This window comes from Elephantulus edwardii, unplaced genomic scaffold (assembly GCF_000299155.1).
Source record: "Elephantulus edwardii isolate Elephantulus edwardi_28Jun2011 unplaced genomic scaffold, EleEdw1.0 scaffold00272, whole genome shotgun sequence".
Taxonomy (NCBI): Eukaryota; Metazoa; Chordata; class Mammalia; order Macroscelidea; family Macroscelididae; genus Elephantulus; species Elephantulus edwardii.
The window spans coordinates 1,686,418-1,704,709 of NW_006400022.1; the positions used below are offsets into that span (position 1 = coordinate 1,686,418).

General features: G+C 40.2%; 1 protein-coding gene across 1 annotated transcript in view; it reads right to left on the reverse strand.

Annotated features, from left to right (window-relative positions):
• The window catches only part of ADAMTS17 (ADAM metallopeptidase with thrombospondin type 1 motif, 17), a 530,244-nt gene that overhangs the window by 28,936 nt on the left and 483,016 nt on the right, over nucleotides 1–18,292 (reverse strand). Inside the window, exon 21 of the mRNA XM_006900064.1 lies at nucleotides 17,639–17,791. Coding sequence (XP_006900126.1) covers nucleotides 17,639–17,791 — 153 coding nt within the window. The remainder of the gene's footprint in view (nucleotides 1–17,638; nucleotides 17,792–18,292) is intronic.

The following is an 18,292-nucleotide window of genomic DNA, read 5'->3' on the forward strand; positions in this document are numbered from 1 at the left end:
GGAGGCTAAGGTGCATCTGATACAGGTCATGGTCTTTGCAATCACTTGTTATGCATCAGAGAGCTGGACAATGACTATGGAGGATAGGAGAATTGATGCCTTTGAGCTTTGGTGTTGGAGAAGAGTATTGAGGGTACCATGGACTGCTAAGAAAACAAAGAGATTCATCCTGGAGAGGGTTAAACCGGGATGCTCCTTGGAGGCAAGGATTCTGAGACTTTGTTTGACATACTTTGGTAATGTTGTAAGGAGAGATTGGTCCTTGGAGAAGGACATCATTACTGGGGTAAGCGGGATGAGCGTGTCGGAGTCAGTGAGATTGGCACAGGACAGAGCAGAGTTTAGGGCTATAGTACACTGGGTTTCTATGAGTTGCAAGCGACTCGACAGCACATAACATCACCACCACCACCAACAACAACAATTGTAAATGGTATTGTATTCTTAGTTTCCTCATCTGTGTTTTCTCTGTTATTGTACTAAATTTTTATTTTAGATTGATCTTGTATTCTGCTACTCTACTAAAATGTCCTTCTAAGTCTCAAGAATTTAATTGTTAAACCTTAGGGTTTTCTGTATACACTATAATATCGTCTATATATAATGACAGTCTTACCACCACTTTGTGAATTTTGATGTCTCTTATTTCCTTCTCTTGTCATACTGCCTCAGGAAGTGTCTTCACTAAACTACTGAGGAGTAGTAGCAAAATTGGGCATTCTTGTCTTTTCCCTGTTCACAAGGATAATGCCTTTAGTCTTTCTCCATTGAGAGTGACATCAGCTCCTGGTTTTGTATATACGAAATTCTATTCCTATTTGGCTGAGTGTTTTAATTAGGAAGGGATTTTAGAATTTGTTAATGGCCTTTTCTGCATTAACTGACAGAATCGTGTAGATCTTAGGCTTTTAAAAATTTATTAATGTGATGAATTACTTTTTCTCTTTTTTGCAATATCTTTGCCTGATTTATGTATTAGGATTATGCTTGCTTCATAGAATGATTTTTGGAGTGTTCCTTTTCCTATTTGTTGAAATAATTTAAGTAGAATTGGTGATAAATCTTCTCTGAATGTTTGGTAGAATTCAGTTGTGAAACCATCTGGTCCAGTACCTTTTTTGTGGACGAGGACTTGAAGAAATCTATATTTGTTCTCATTCTAAAGAAAGGTGACACAACAGAGTGTGGAAATAATAAAACAATATTAATATCACACACAAGCAAAATTTTGCTGAAAATGATAAAAAAATGACCAGAACAGCACATCAACAGAGAACTGCCAAAAGCACAGGCGAGATTTAGAAGAGACCACGGGATATTATAGTTATTGTTAGATGGATCATGGCTCAAAGCAGAGAGTACCAGAGGAATGTCTATCTGTGTTTCATTGACTATGCAAAAGCATCTGACTGTGTGAATCACAACAAACTGTGGCCAATTCTGAGGTGTATGGTGATCCCAGAACATTTGATTGTGCTTTTGTGAAACCTATACTTGGACCAGGAGGCAGTCATCAGAACAGAGCAAGGAAACAATGGATGGTTCAAAATCATTAAGGGTGTATGCCAGGGATGTGTCCTATCTCCATACCTTTTCAATCTATATGCAGAATAGACCATCAAGGAGGCTGGGCTTGTGACATCCTTGAGGAGGATTGTGATATCAGGATTGGAGGAAGACTCATAAAAAATCTGTGTTATGCAGATGACACAATCTTGCTTGCTGAAACTGAAGAGGACCCAAAGCACTTGCTACAGAAGGTCAAGGACTGCAGGCTTCAATAAGGAGTGAAGCTCAACATCAAGAAAACAAAGATTCTCACCACTGGGCCAATTGGCAGCATATTTATGGATAGTGAAGAGACTGAGATAGTTAAGTTTTAGTTTGCTTGGCTCCAAAGTCAACACTCTTGGTACCAGCAGCCAGAAAAAGAAGAGACAAATTGCATTGCCAAAGTAGCTGTCAGGGACCTTTACAAGATACTGAAGAGTAATGACATCAGGCTGGAGACTAAGGTGTGCCTGCTCTGGACCATAGTCTTTGCAATTGCGTGCTATGCATCAGAGAGCTGGACAGTGACTAGGGATGATTGATGCCTTTGAGCTGTGGTGCTTGAGAAGAGTGTTGAATATACCATGACTGCTGGAAAAACAAACAGGTTTGTCCTGAAGAGGGTGAAGCCGGGCTGCTCCTTGGAGACAAGGATTCTGAAGCTTCATCTGACATACTTTTGGCATGTTGCAAGGAGGGACCAGTCCTTGGAGAGGGACATCGTGTTTGGGAGAGTGGAGGGACAGTGCAGGACAGGAAAACCCTCAGTGAGATGGATTGATTCAGTGACTGCAGTGGTGGGAGTAGGTGTGTCCGAGACAGTGAGGTTGGCACAAGAGCAGGGTTTAGGGCTCTTGAACATAGGGTCACTATGAGTGGCAAGCGACTCAACGGCACATAACAACAACAACCACCTTTTAATTTAAAGTATCAATTCTTTCTTCTATTTTTTGTAATTTCCTCAGTAGCTGTTCAAAGAATTCCAATTCAATGTATTTCTTCTGGTTCCTTATCACTAGGACTTTATTTATGGTTTCCCTTCTTTTGTCTATTATCTGTCCCTTTTTCCATAGCTGTTCATGTAACTCTACATCAATATATTTCTTTTGGTTCTCTCTCTCTCTGGGGTATTCAGTGGGTCTGCAATATCCACTGTTCTTTTAGGATAAGGCTTATTTTGGTTTTTCATAACTTTTATTTATGTTTAATATGAAAAAATGTGTGCCTTTATTCAAGTGTTATTTTTTGGTTTTTTTAAATTTTTAAATTGTTATGATTATTCTTATTCATTTCAATGAACATCTACAGATATTTTGGAATTCCATTCATTCATTGTTGCACTTTTCTCCCCACCCACCCCACGCCCACCTCCAGTTCGCCCCTCTCCTTGAAAAGCAAAAGACAAACTCCTTCATTTGTACACAAGCTGCCTGCTGTTTTCTTGGCATTATAAGAAATTTTTCTTGGTATGTGTTAGGCCGTTTCTATTGTTTCTATATAGGTTTGTTCCCAGTTCTTTATGTTGTTATTTATTAGTTGATGACTTAAAGTGTTCCATTTATGAGGGAGGGCAACACATTATGCCAGAACTCCTTTCTAGGCCTGTGTAGTGGGAAACCTCCTCCTTTCTAAGGTCCCTCAATTTCTCTTTGGAGTGCACTGCAGCACTGCAGGATTCTCGTCTGACTGCTGCCCACTTTTTCTAAATTTTTGATTTGCCTACCTCTTTTAAAGTTTAAAGTAAAATCTCGTTGTTCTTGCACGTAGTTTGGTCTGTATCTCTCCAGTCTGTGCCTGCCTCTCTTAAAGTTTGCAATTGTCCTTGTGGGGCTGATTAACATAGGAACAAGGTATCACCTTCCTCTGGCAGGCAGCTGCACTCTATGTGGTGTGGGTTCAAGCAGGCAGGGCCCTACCTGTTTTTTACCGGCTGCCATCTCAGTTCTTATGCCGTATGTGTAGCTTGGCGGGGTTATCTTCAGCCTGCTTCAGCCTCTTCTAAAGTTTGCAATTGTCCTTGGTGAAGCTGAGTCCAGAAGCCCGAGACCACCTTCCCCTGGCAGGCAGTTACATTCTCTCTATTCAGCGCTGGGTCAAAAGGGCAGGCCTTCTAGGTAATTCTTACAGTGGTGATAAGAAACAATGCATATCAGGAATCAGCAGAAAGTGTAGAATCACTTGTTTTTATTCTGTGTCATCCAGTCAACAAGGACTCAACCCTCTGAACAATGGCTCTGAACTTGGTCCTATCCTGTGCCATCTTTATCAGCTTGGACACTCTTGAGCCCACTGTTACAGTCACTATGTCAATCAACCCTACACTTTCCCAAGCATGATATCTTTCTCCAAGAAGTGGTAGCTCCTTACAACACACCCAAAGCATGTGAAACTCCACCTCTACAGAGCATCCTGGTTTTACTTTCTTCAGGACAGACATTTTGTTTCCTCGGAAGTCCAAGGGATATTGAATACTCTCCTCCAGCATCACAACTCAAAGGTAGTGACACTACAGAGCATAGTTTTTAATACTATTCTGTTATTATCAACTTAATTTCTGCTGATTCTGTTGTATGTCACCTCTTTAATTTCTTGAATTTCTGTTCTGTATCCCAAAGGCTGTAGGATTTGCTTGTTGTTCCATGTTCCATTTCTATTTGTATATAGTACACATGTGGGGTTTCCGTGAGTTGCAATCCACTCACTGACAACCAATCACCATCACCAACCATAAAAGTTAACACAAAACTAATAGCATTCTTATTACTAACACAAGAGCATGATCAAACATGCTCAACTTACTTAGCTCAGCCTCCACCTTGCTACTACACCCAGACACCATGGCCGCAAAGACAGGTGTGGAAACACACTTTTATTAGCTTTCAGCATTGATCTAGCTCTGCCAGCCTTGAGAAGCACAATTAGAGACTGAATTTGGCCCTGAACACAAACAGGACTCCAGAAAGGTTAATGACATTCCTCTGTAATCTGAGCCCCTTTTGTTATCATAATACAGGTACACACAGTGGATTCCATTCCTGTCATTTCTGAAGGCTGCCTTGTCTTTCATTAAATGGTGGAGCTGACCCCAGTAGAATCAAATTAGCCCCAAGTATTGAGTGTCATTACACTTTTCAGGCTTTTAAAATTTAAGCAAACAGATCTATAAGAACTGTATCTTGTCTTGTCTGAAGCACCCTGGTGTTGTCATTGTGTACTTTCAAGTTGGAACCGACCCATAGCTGACACTTTGGCTGGCAGTTTTCAGAGGCAGTTAATTACGCTGGAGGAGACTGCATATCCGTTTCTCCAGAAGCAGCTGGTGGGTTTGAACCGTTTGCCTTAGGGATTGTAGCACTGCTTCTTCCTACAGGCTACTAGAGCTCCCTACTCTGGCACTGATAGGTGTGTTATGGTTTGTTTGTCCCCCCACCCAAGTGGCTAACCTTAAAATCTTATTATCTCCCTGAAACTTAGTTAACAGATAAAAATGTGGGTAGTGATAAATTAACCAGAAATGTTTCTATCTAGAACTGGTGAACTCAATACAATCCCTTTTGTATCCTCTCCCACCTAGTAACTGCCTACTTCTCACCAGTGACCCTGGATGATACCAACATGATGGGGTTGGAGGGAGAGACTCATCGGGTGATTGTCCACCTGAGAGGGCCTGACCCCGCAGGGAGGTAGTCGGTGAAGGACACTTGGGGGAGAGGTTTCACAGGAAATGAGAGAAAGAAAATTTCTGTTGTACAAATAGTAAAAAGTTCATGGCCATGAAGAAAAGATAAACAGTAATTGATTTAGGTCTCCTTTTAGCTTTAATCCAAATTATGAACTGACTGTGAGAAAAAGATTTTACTTTAGGTTGTGGTTAGCTATTGGCAAGTTGGTCCCAGCTCAGATCCCACCATAAGGCCACCCCATGCACAACAGAATGTTTTTTCTCATAGAGAAAGCAAATCATAAACAAGTTACCATCAAGGGGTTTACCACATGACACTCCATGGATGTCAGAGTTAGAACTAAGTTCTAGAGTAGGCCTTTCCGCTAAGACACCTCTGAATGGGCTCAGCTTTCCAGTCTTTCAATGATTAGCAAATATGTTAAATGTTTGTTTGCAGAATAAGACCTTTTTTTCTTGGCTTGCCCTGTTGGACACCTCTCACAGTGAAGGTTCCCTGCTCCCTAGCTCTCCAAACTGTAACACGATGCTCATAAAGAGCACATGATTCTCAAAGGATGCTTTGAGAGGTGCAAACCTTTTTGTAGGTGCAAAATTTTGGGAAGAGGAAAATGATACATGGCTGTTTCATGAATACATGTAGTCCTGTTCTTGCAGAGTGAGCCCAGGAAAGAGCTGTATTCCATTGTTAGAGGTGGGAAGGGGTCTGAGTTAGAATGAAAAAATTAAAAGGTAAGTTATTAATTAATGAACAGTGACACTTCATTCATAGTCTCATTCCATGACGCACTGGGTCATCTTCTGAAAGGAGTTTGACTAAAGTAGGGGGCGGCGAGGATACGGGAAAGACACACACACACACAGAGACAGAGAGAGAGATAGATGAGGGTCACAGAAGGTCATGACAGTAACTCTACTTCATTTGTGTCTGAAGGCACTTTCAAAGGCACTTTGCTGGTAAATTTTCAAAAGCTCTTCAAAACCACGGATTTATTTCTCTCCATGTTTGGTATGACTCATGAAACCATCAGAAGATAGTGAAACCTGAAACAGCAAGTCTAATCAATAATTAAAAACCTTTACTCTCTTTACTCTGGCTGTAAATTTCAACTACTCTTAACAACAAGTATTATCTTACTGACACATTCTCTCTCTATAACTAACATACACTCATACCTTCACACACACACACACACACACACACACACACACACACACACACACACACACATCCCTTTACCCCTTTACTCCCTTCAGCTCATGCTTCTTTTCAAGGGACTGATTTTGTCTTTTCCTTAGTCTTAACTCCAACTAGCACTCACTCCTCTGAATTTACAGGCTACTGACTTTCTGGGACTTTATAGGCAGGAAACTAAAAGGCCAGGATAAGCCTGATGACCTCAAGAGCCCTTGACTTGGGTTGTGGAGACCATAGAGAAGATAGAAAAATAGCAGTTTTAGTTACCTCTTCACCACAGCTGTTACCTGCTAAGAGTTTGGTAACTGAGCTGTCCCTTAGGGACTGCTTGAAAGACTTCTCTGCAAGGATGGATGGTGGAGGCTCCCATCTAGAGACATATGTCTTGTCTCCAAGCTATATTGTACTCATATAGAGGCAGCAGGGCAGGCATTGTTTCACTGGTCTGAGTCACAAGAACTATTCTATGGCATAAATAGTTCCAAGGCCCTTGTATGAAATGAGATTCTGGTAAGAGAGAAGAGACTATGACTACATTGATAGATGATACTGAAAATGAGGGGAATGAAGATGACAAGAACTACCATATTCTGGCCATTTCAAACATGTCAGACATTGGGTTATCTAACACAGATGACTCTCATTTCTCAGTCAGGTCTATAAGATGGGTATTACTGGGCCATTTGGCAAAAGTGATAATTACTTTGTTGTTGTTATGTGCCGTCGAGTCCTTTGCAACTCATAGCGACCCTATGTACAACAGCCCTAAACCCTGCTCTATCCTGTGCCAATCGCACTGCCTCTGACACACTCATCTCGATTACCCCAGTCACTGAATCAATCCACCTCATAGAGGGTCTTTCCCTCCTGTGCTGTCCCTCCACCCTACCAAGCATGATGACCCTCTCCATCCTTACAACATGTCCAAAGTATGTCAGACGAAGCCCCAGAATCCTTGCCTCCAAGGAGTAGCCTGGTTTAACCCTCTCAAGGATGAATCTGTTTGTTTCCTTGGCAGTCCATGGTACATTCAACACTCTTCTCCAGCACCACAGCTCAAAGGCATCAATTCTCCTTCTATCCTCACTAGTCATTGTCCAACTCTCTGATGCATAACAAGTGATTGCAAAGACCATGGCCTGCATCAGGCGCACCTTAGTCTCCAGAGAGACACCGTTGCTCTTGAGTACTTTAGAGAGGTCTCTAACAGCAGACTTTCCCATTGCAATACGTTTTTTTATTTCCTGGCTGCTGGTGCCAAGAGTGGTGGCCGTGGAGCCGAGCAAAGTGAAGCTGTGAACAATCTCAATCTCTGCCATCCATCCTGATGCTACCAATTGGTCCAGTGGTGAGAATTTTTGCCTTCTTGACATTGAGCCTCAGTCCACACTGAAGGCTGCAGTCCTTGACCCTCTGCAGCAAGTGCATGAGGTTCTCCTTAGTTTCAGCAAGCAGGATTATGTCATCTGCATAACGCAGATTGTTAATAGATCTTCCACCAATCCTGACGCCACACTTCTCATAGAGCCCAGCCTCTCGGATAATCTGCTCTGCATACAGGTTGAAAAGGTATGGAGATAGGACACATCCCTGGCGTACACCCTTACCAATTTTGAACCATGCAGTGTTACTCTGCTCTGTTCTGACGACTGCCTCTTGGTCCAAGTATAGGTTTCGCATTAGCACAATTAAATGTTCTGGGATTCCCATTCTTCTCAGAGTCAGCCACAGTTTGTTACGATCCACACAATCAAACGCCTTTGCATAATCAATAAAACACAGATAGACATTCTTCTGGTATTCCCTGCTTTCAGCTAAGATCCATCTAACACCAGCTACAATATCCCTTCTAAACCCAGCCTGGACTTTAGTAATAAAATAATTACTTTAGTAAAATGTGGTGTGTTGTATGCCATAGCGTTTCTACTCTAACATAATTTTCAAAAAGTTCCATAGGATTGATGTCTGTCTAATGAGTGACTACATTTTGGATATTGGTTGTTGTTACTCTGGGACATTGAGTCAACAACAACAACAACTCACTGCAACCCTGTGAATAAAACAGCTGAACCTTGCCCTATCCTCACAATCTCTCACATGCTGGATGTATAGTCAATTTGTCAGTCTATCTTATTGAGGGACTTCCTCCTTCTCTGATCTTTCCCCTTTCCCAGCATGATGTCTTCTTCCAAGGACTGGATCCTCCTGACCGAGAGAAAATTTCACCATACTTGCCTCTAAGGAGCACTCTAGTTGTACTTTCTCCAAGACAGACTTGGTTATTCATTCATTTGGCCATTCATGGGAATAGTACTTTTCACTACCAACACAATTCTTCTGTCATATCAAGGCATGAATTCTTCGGTCATTTTTAATTACTGTCCAACTTTCAGACACACAGGGCACAACTGAAAATATCACTCTTGGACTAGGAGCACCTTAATTTTTAAACTGTCATACTTGGCTTGTTCTTTGCACTTTGGAAAAGTCCTTCACAGCAATTTTCCAATGCAACAGGTCTTTTGATTTCTTGACTACCACTACCATAAACATGGATTGTACATATAAATAAAATGAGACTGTTGATAATTTCCCTGTTTTCTTTATTATGATGTTGTCTTTGTCCAGTGGTAACAATTATTCTTTTCTTGATTTTTAAATGTAATCCATATTGAAAGCTAAAGTCTTTGATTTTCTTCAGTAAGTCCTTCAAGTCTACTTTCTGCAAGATAGGTTGTGTCATCTGCATAAGAAGGTTGTTGATGAGTTTTACTCCAATCCTGTTGACACATTCTTCATATAATCCAATTTCTAAAGTGATTAACTCAGCATACATACTGAAAAAGTAAGGAAAAATGATACAACCTTGACACATAAACCATGCAGTGTTCCCTTATTCTGTTTGAAGAACAGCTTCTTTGTCCAAGTATAAGTTTCGCATGAGCACAATGAAGTGTCTTGGGATTCATATTTTTCTTAATTTCATTCATAATTTGTTACGATCCACACAACCAAATGCTTTTGCATAGTCAATAAAATACAAATAAATATATTTCTAGTATCCTTAACTTTTAGTCAGGGTTCATCTAACATTGACAGTGGTATGCTTTTTGTAATCTAGTTTGGATTTCTGAAAGTTTCTTTTCTATGTACTGTTTTATTTTGTTGAAGTAAAATATTTATTGAAGATTAATTATATGTTATATTAGTAATATTTTTTGTAATTTCCACTCTTTCTTGGTTCACACTTTTTTTTTGAATGGGAGCAATATGTATTTCTTCAAATAAGTTTACCAGGTAGTTCTCTAAATTTTTTGGCACAGACAGCTCAGTATGTCTATAGACATAGGGCTGCCTCTATTAGTTTAAATACTTTCAATTACTTTTTTATCAGTTCCTGTGGCCTTATTCCCCCTGCCCCCCAACACCTTCAGTGTAGTTTGAACTTCTTCCTTTTGAAGAAGGTGCTCTGTCCTGAGATGGCTCAGTGCCAACCAATTCTTTTTGGTTCAGTACTCAGTGTATTTCTTCCATCTTATTTTGATGCTTTCTACATCATTCAAGGTTTTTCCCACACAATCCTTCAGTATTGCAACTGGAGGCTTAAATTTGTCTTTCCATTTCTTCAACTTGAGAAATACTAAGCGTCTTCATTTCTTTTGGTTTTCTAACTCCAATACTTTGCACATTTTGTTATAATAGTCTGTCTTCATGAGCTGCCCTTTGAAATATGTTCATCTCATTTTTTAAAAAAATAAAATTTTTATTTTATACTGGTTAACTTACAAAGTTCATATACATTGTTTTCACACTGGATCTTTCCCATCCATTTCCTTTACATACCTCTCCCTCTACCCATCAAATTATGGGAACCTACGATTAGGCCCCAGGCCATCCTCACCTCTCTGCTCCTACCTCTCCCAACACTTAGATCCTCATACATGTTTTACTAGTTATCTTTCTTTTTTTACAATAATGGTCATACACGTTATTTGTCCTCAAGGGGCTGAGTGAGTTCACTTAGCATAATGCTCTCCAGTCCTCTTCTTTATGCTTTGGTCTATGTCTTAGTGCAAGTTTCAGAGTCTCGTCTGTCATTCAATTTGATATTTGATATTTTCTTTTTCCCATTTCTTTGAAATGACCTTTTACTCAAAAGTACTGAAGAGCAATGACGTCAGGCTGGAGACTAAGGTGTGCCTGATCTGGGATATAGTCTTGGCAATTACATGCTATGCATAGGAGAGTTGGACAGTGACTAGGGATGATAGAAAGAGAATTGATGCCCTTGAACTGTGGTGCTGGAGAAGAGTGTTGACTATACCATGGACTGCTAGGAGAATAAACAGGTTTGTCTTGCAGAAGGTGAAGCTGGGCTGCTCCTTGGAGACAAGGATTCTGAGACTTTGTCTGACATACTCTGGGCAAGCTCCAAGGAGGGACTGGTCCTTGGAGAGGGACATCATGCTTGGGAGAGTGGACGGACAGTGCAGGAGAGGAAGACCCTTAGTGAGATGGATCAATCCTATGATTGCGGTGGTGGGAATGAGTGTGTCGGTGATGGCAAAGTTGGCACAGGATAGAGCGCATTTAGGGCTCTTGTACACAGGGTCGCTATGAGTCGCAAGTGACTTGTCGGCACATAACAACAACATGGATGATGTTGTTCATGTTACTCCACAACTAAACTGGCTGGTTATGACCTAACATTTGGTACAGAGAAGGACTTCAGAGTCATGTATCTTCACCTTCCATTCAATTGCATTTGTCTGGAAAAATAGGTTTAGATAATGTATGGGCAGCAAGGACCTAAGATGGTAACATTAGCTTTTAGACAGCTGAGCTCAATCCCTTTTTATCCACCCTGATGTTCACTCAGGTGTCTCTCTTGGGAATTTCCCAGACTACACTCCTAACAGTTTCCATTTGTCAGTTTGTTGTATTGTGATGATTTTTGTGTCACTGTTATATTGGAAATTTTGCCACCAGAATTTAAAAGATAAGGATGGTCACCAATGGTGAACAGGTTGCAGCAGTTTTCAGATTAAGAGGAAATATCACAGTAGACAGAGAAAACCCTGGAGTTGTCAATAACTTCATTTTACTTGGATCTACATTCAAAAAAATCAATGCAGCAGTAGTTAAGAAATCAAAAGATGCATTGCATTGGGGAAATCTACTCTCAAAACTTCTTCAAAATGCTAAAGAGAAAAGATGTAAGTTTAATGACTAAGGTACACCTCCTCCAAATCATGGTATTTTCAATTGCTTCTCATGTATCTGAAAGGTGGACCGTAAATAAAGAAGACCAAATAAGAATTGATGTCTTTGAACTGCCATTTTGGCAAAGAGTACTGAATATACTGTGGACTTACAAAAGAACAAACAAACCTGTTTGAGGCAAGAATGGTCTCACATACTTCAAGCATGATGTTCTTGGGAAAAGACATTATGCTGGGAAATGAATGTGGTCATCAAGAGAAAAGAAGGCCCTCAATGAGATGGACTGCCACAATGGGATTGAGCATGTTAAAGACTGTGAAGATGATAAACCTTGGATTAGATCTATTGTTTATAAGGTTGCTATGAGTTGTGGTCTACTTGAAGGCACCTAACAAAAGACACTGCAACATCAAGAAAGTCCTGGTGATCTACTTCTGAAAAGTAGCAATAAACCTCTATCACAAGAGAATATTGTCTGGCTGCTAGAAATAACAGAAAGGCATGAAAAGGCAATGAATATTAAGACTGAAATGACAGAAAAGTACAACATGCTTGAAGGACAAAAAAGTAGAACAGAAGAGATGGAGCAACAAGTCAGTGAGCTGGAAGACAAGAACCTCAATGGAAACATCCAAAAAGAAAAATAAAAGATGAGACACAAAGAAAATGAAGAAAACATTAACAACATGTGGGATGACATAAAATAGCTTTCTTTCTTTAAACATGCCATCAAGAGGTATCAGTAGCTGGAGAACATCATCTTTGGTAAATAGTGGAGAAATGAGGGTGAATGAGATCCTTGGTGAAATGGATTAGCATAAAAATTGGAATGTATGAACTGTGAATCTAAGAAAATGAGAAATTGTAAAAAAGTGAATTGGAACATATGAAGATCAATATGTGAGGCATTAGGGAACTGAAATGGACTGTTGCTGGCCATTTTGAATTAGAAAATTATGTGGTAAACTATGCTTGAAATGACACATTGAAAGTGATGACATCACATTCCTCATCAAAAGGAACACAGAAGGATAACTAGTAAAACGTGTAGAGGGGCTCAAAACGGAAGGGCAGGCAGAGGGAAATCACAGGGTCACACAATCTGGTGTGTGGAGGGAGGAGGTAAAGGAAATAGGAAAGATCTGTCAGAAACTTGAAAAGATAGGCTAATGGTCGGTTTAGTTCAATGGTGATTAATTTTATCAAACACAATATATGAAAACAAATAAACGAGTAGGTGAATGAAGGGAAATGTGAAACACAATGTATAAAAATTGTGTATGCAAAACAATAGAAAATATTAAAAAAAATAACACTCCAAGATCTGTCCTGGAATGCAAAACTGTCAGTGATAGAATAACATCTATACACAAACAAGGAAAAGCTGTTAGTATGACTATTATGCAAATTTATGGACTAACCACTAAATACATAGAAAAAGAAATTGAAGATTTCTATCAGCTGCTACAATCTAAAACTGGCCAGACATGCAGTCAAGATGCATTAATAATTATTGAATGATTGGTGGTTGGAAAATATAGCCTTAGTGATATAAACCAGGCTAGAGATTGCATGATAGAATTCTGTAGACTAACAACTTATTAGGGAGCTCTGGTGGCTAGAAGCTGCACTACAATCCTGCAGACATGTGGTTTGGACACCAGATGCTCCATGGGAGAAGGGTGGGCAATCTCCTCCTGTGCCATTAACTGCCGCTGAAAACCTGCTGCTGGAGGGTCAGCCTTGGGTAGGTTCTGACTCTATGGTAAACAAAACCTAACATACTAACTGCAAATGTTGTTGTTGTTGTTATGTGCCATTGAGTCGCTTGCCTCTCATAGCGACCCTATGTACAACAGCCCTAAACTCCGCTCTGTCCTGTGCCAATCGCACTGGCTCTGACACTCCCATCCCAATTATCCCAGTCACTGAATCAATCCACCTCATAGAGGGCCTTCCTCTCCTGCGCCGTCCCTCCACCCTCCCAAGCATGATGACCCTCTCGAAGGACCGGTCTCTCCTCACAACATGTCCAAAGTATGTTAGATGGAGCCTCAGAATCCTTGCCTCCAAGGAGCCACCCGGTTTAACCCTTTCCAGGACAAATCTGTATGTTTTCCTAGCAGTCCATGGTATTCTCAATACTCTTCTCCAGCACCACAGCTCAAAGGCATCAATTCTTCTATCCTCCTTGGTCATTCTCCAACTCTCTGATGCATAACAAGTGATTGCGAAGACCATGGCCTGTATCAGATGCACCTTAGTCTCCAAAGAGACACCATTGCTCTTTAGTACTTTGGAGAGGTCCTTAACAGCAGACTTTCCCATCGCAATGCGCCTTTTAATTTCCTGGCTGCTGGTGCCAAGACTGTTGACTATGGAGCCAAGCAAACTAAAGCTGTGTACAATCTCAATCTCGTCACCATCCATCCTGATGCTACCAATTGGTCCAGTGGTGAGAATCTTTGTCTTCTTGACATTGAGCCTCAATCCATATTGTAGGCTGCAGTCCTTGACACTCTGCAGCAGGCGCTTCAGGTCTCTTCAGTTTCAGCAAGCAAGGTTGTGTCACTTGCATAACGCAGATTGTTGATAAATCGTCCACCAATCTTGACCCCACATTTCTCCTTATAGAGCCCAACCTCCCGGATAATCTGTTCTGCATATAGGTTGAAAAGTTATGGAGATAGGATGCATCTCTACCTTGTCTAAAAATACATGACATGGAATACATATAATCGAATAAATGACATTTTTGGAAATAAGTAATAGAGAGACTAAACATGTTGCAAATGACATATTAAAAAAAAATCTAAAATGAGGAGGGAGCTCTGGTGGCCTAGTGGCAAGAAACTGTACTGCAATCCTTAAAGTGTGCAGTTCAAATCCACCAGATATTCTGCTGAAGGAGGGACAACCTCCTATTTTGTCAGTCGGATCTGATTTTACAGTACACAACAGTAACAACAACAACAAAAATCTAAAATTAATTAAAAAGAGAAGGAAACAAATACCAGGATGGATATCAGAAGAGATTCTGAAATTTTATCTAAATATAGAGAACTGAAAGCAAATGGAAGTAGCGATGTAGGGAGCTATCAAAGAAAGTTTGAAAACCAAAATAAAGCTGTAAGAACCATGCAGGGATTTGGAGCTATAAAACCAAAAGAGAATATGCTTTACATTTTCCAAGCAGATTTAACTAAGAAAAAAAAAATTCAAGCCTTTATTTGTAATACTGAAGGACTCTATGAGTAAGATAGTGAATGAAACATAAAGCATCACAAGCAGATGGAAAGTCAACCATTTTACGAGGCAGCCATTGGATCAAGGAACAAGAGTATCAAAGAAAAAAAATCCAAACTGTATTGAAAGAAATAATGAAAAATAAGCCTCAAGGAATTGATGTAATATCAATTAAGATATTTAAACAGGCAAACATAATACTGGATATGTATTTGTCTATGCTAAAAAATTTAGACAACAGCTTACCTGACCAACCAACTGAAACCATTCCAAAGAATGATTATCTAACAGAGTGCAAATTTGCTGAATAGTATTCATAAGTAAATAACACCTTGCTGAAAATAATTTAAAAGGGGCTTAAGGAAGACATCAATAGAGAACAGCCAGAAATTCAAGCTGGATTCAAAGTTGTGGAACAAGGGATATCATTACTGATGTTAGATGAATCTTGGTTGAGAGGAGAGGATACCAGAGTTTTTTACTTGTGTTCTGCTGAAATTGAAAAATCATTTCACTGCATGGATCATAACATTGAGAAGAATGGGAATTCTAGAACACTTCACTATTCTTGCAGAGAATACCTACGAGAAGTGTGCCAGACTTTTATGGTAGCCTAATGTGTAAGGAGTTGTGCTGCCTAAGGCAAGTGGTTCGAATCCATTGGCTGCTCCTTGGAAGATGGACAGTCACTCCCATACAATTTACAGCCTTCATTTGCAAATGGGATTATAATTAAAGGCATAGAAGTTTGGATTTACAATATAATTTTGGTTGGACAGATCCAAAGCGCATAAATAAGGACTCAACTTATTCTTTATTAATTAAGAGAAGACTCAGTAAAAACTGACTTTTTAAAATATATCATTCCTATAGCGATAATAGCTTTGTACCAAATCACTAATGGTTGACTAAAAGCCTACGGGGGATTTTAGAGAGGGAAGGAATGGAATAGAGCTGGCTGATAATTGTTTTTGAACATCTCCTTGAATTCATCTTCTTAATTTTTCAAATCAGATAGTGTAACTCTGTTCTTGTGATTTTGGGAAGAAGACCATTCTACCACTAGACCCTTCCGTTTCCTCATCTGGATATGGAAATAGATAAGAGTGGTTGGGAGAGTCAGTGAAAGAGACCTTTAAACTACAAAGCACTGGAGGATGTCAGGGCCACCATTGCTCCTTCTGGTAACAGATAATAGCATCACCTTCTAACAGCACTGCTGTCTGTGACCTCCCCAGAAAGCTTCTGCACAAGATGCACAGCAATGACTCCATCTTGGCTTATCATGTCTGGCACTGGCAAAAACCAGAATGTGTCTTTAAGTGCTCTCCAAACCCTAGTAGTCAGTATATGGTCACATATAGACAGAACAGGAATTTAGGAAATGCTGTTTGAATCACAGTTACTTGACCATGGAGCTTCACCCATGGAGCCCTAGTTGGGCAGCCTGGTAGTGTGAAGCAAAGGACCTATCTTTGGAAGTCGTGTTGGAGTTGAAAAGCTTTCTGTAATTACCTTCTTTTGTGACAAATGTCTGTTTCTTGCTAATGTTGTGGGGCCCAGAAAACAAAGTGTCAAATTTTATCTGGAGGATTTATGGCTAGAACAACCTTTCCATGAACTTGACAGGGGATGGATTCTCCCTAACTCCTCCCAGGGCTCTGCAGCTCACAATTCTTTTAAGTATAATAACTGAAAGGTTGGCTGTTTGAATCCACTTGAAGTACCTAAAAAAAAAAAAAAAAAAAAAAAAAAAAGAGAGAGAGAGAGACCTACCAAGACGTTTCCAAAAGATTATAGCCAGGAAAAACACATGGAACACAGTTTTACTCTGACTCACCATGAGTTGGAGTTAATAGCAACTGGTTAATTTAACGTTTCTTCTAGATGTTCTTATTTCTACATAACAGCAAGAGGACTATGGATCCAAAAGTACTGGGGTAAGTAGAATACCCAGAATCTGAATTTAATGCTTGGTAGTCAGCAGGGGCTCTTCCCAGACCTTCACTGGCACCAGGAAATCAATGACAGCTTGAGTCTTTTTAATTAAAGGAAATACTCCACTCTTAACAGGGATAGCCAACACTTTTTTTAAAAACCATCAGTTGTTGTAATCCTTCTTGAGCAATTTGTTTCTAGTTAGAAATGTCTCATTATTTCACTTTAATTTTTCATTAATGCCTCTGATATCAAGTCTGAAACATCTTGATTTACAATCAGAATCCATACTGTTCTCAAAAAACCCTGAGATTTAGGAAAATAGGAATATTTTGCCACTTCAAGGGCCCTGTGGGGTGAATACTTAGACCCAGTATCTAATGAGTCCTGCTAAGTCAGTAATGGAAGAGATAACTGTCTCACAAGCTCCCCTTTGGATATCCTTTGGTCAATTTTTTCAAGGGCCTGGGGAAAACATGCCCAAGGCAGGATACTGAGGGACATCAGCATTCTATTCCAGGAATCTCCTGTGGGAATGTTTCAGGCTGTATCAGTTTTCTCATCAAATGTACAAATAAAACACTTCCAGCCAGACGGAAGTGACCATGTTGTATAGCTGGCTGGAAAAATCATAGAACTAGGTGCATAGGGTCAGTGATAGGTGGAGTTGAATGGGAAAAAATGACTTTGTCTTATTAGACTGGAACCACGTTATAGACCTGGAGCCTGACTCTCTGATTCTTGACTCTCAAATATGCTGTTCAACCATTATGAAATCAGAATGCAAATGCTTTACTCACCTTAGACCAGTCCCCTGTTTTCCACTCATAGCAGCCAGAATAATTCTCACATGCCTCCTCGGTTTTTGGTCTCCTGGCTGTATCACACTTTCCTTGTGAGTTGGTACACGTCACAGTTCGGTTTTTCATCCCTTTACCACAATCAGCAGAACACTGAAAGACACCACTCACATATTTAGTGCAATCCAATTTTGTGCAAGTTCATTAACAACTATGAGAGTTCCTACTATGTGCTGGGTTCAGGCCTGGGATGATGCAAAGGCGAGGATAAGTTATGTGGTTTCCATCCTCCAAAAGGTGCAGCTTCTTTTTAGCACTTTTCCCACATAGTCCCACCTGGAACTCCAGCCAAGTGATCAGTAATCCAGGGTCCTGGGTCAGAAGGAAGTGCCGTGAGAATCAGGAATGGGAACTCAGGACACCTAGAAGGTCTAACTATGGTTTATTGTCAAATCCAGAAGACTAGAAGAGTGAACAAGGTTGAAGGGCAAATGTTGGGTAGACTGTGAGATGGAGCAGAGAAAACTCTAGACTAAATGGAGCAAGGGTAGCTCTGCTGGGGCAGAATCAGGTTAAGTGATGGAGAGCAAAGCTATAGGCAGATTCATGCCAGGAAGTGGGTAAGTCCTGAGAGATATCTATAAGGGTTGTTTT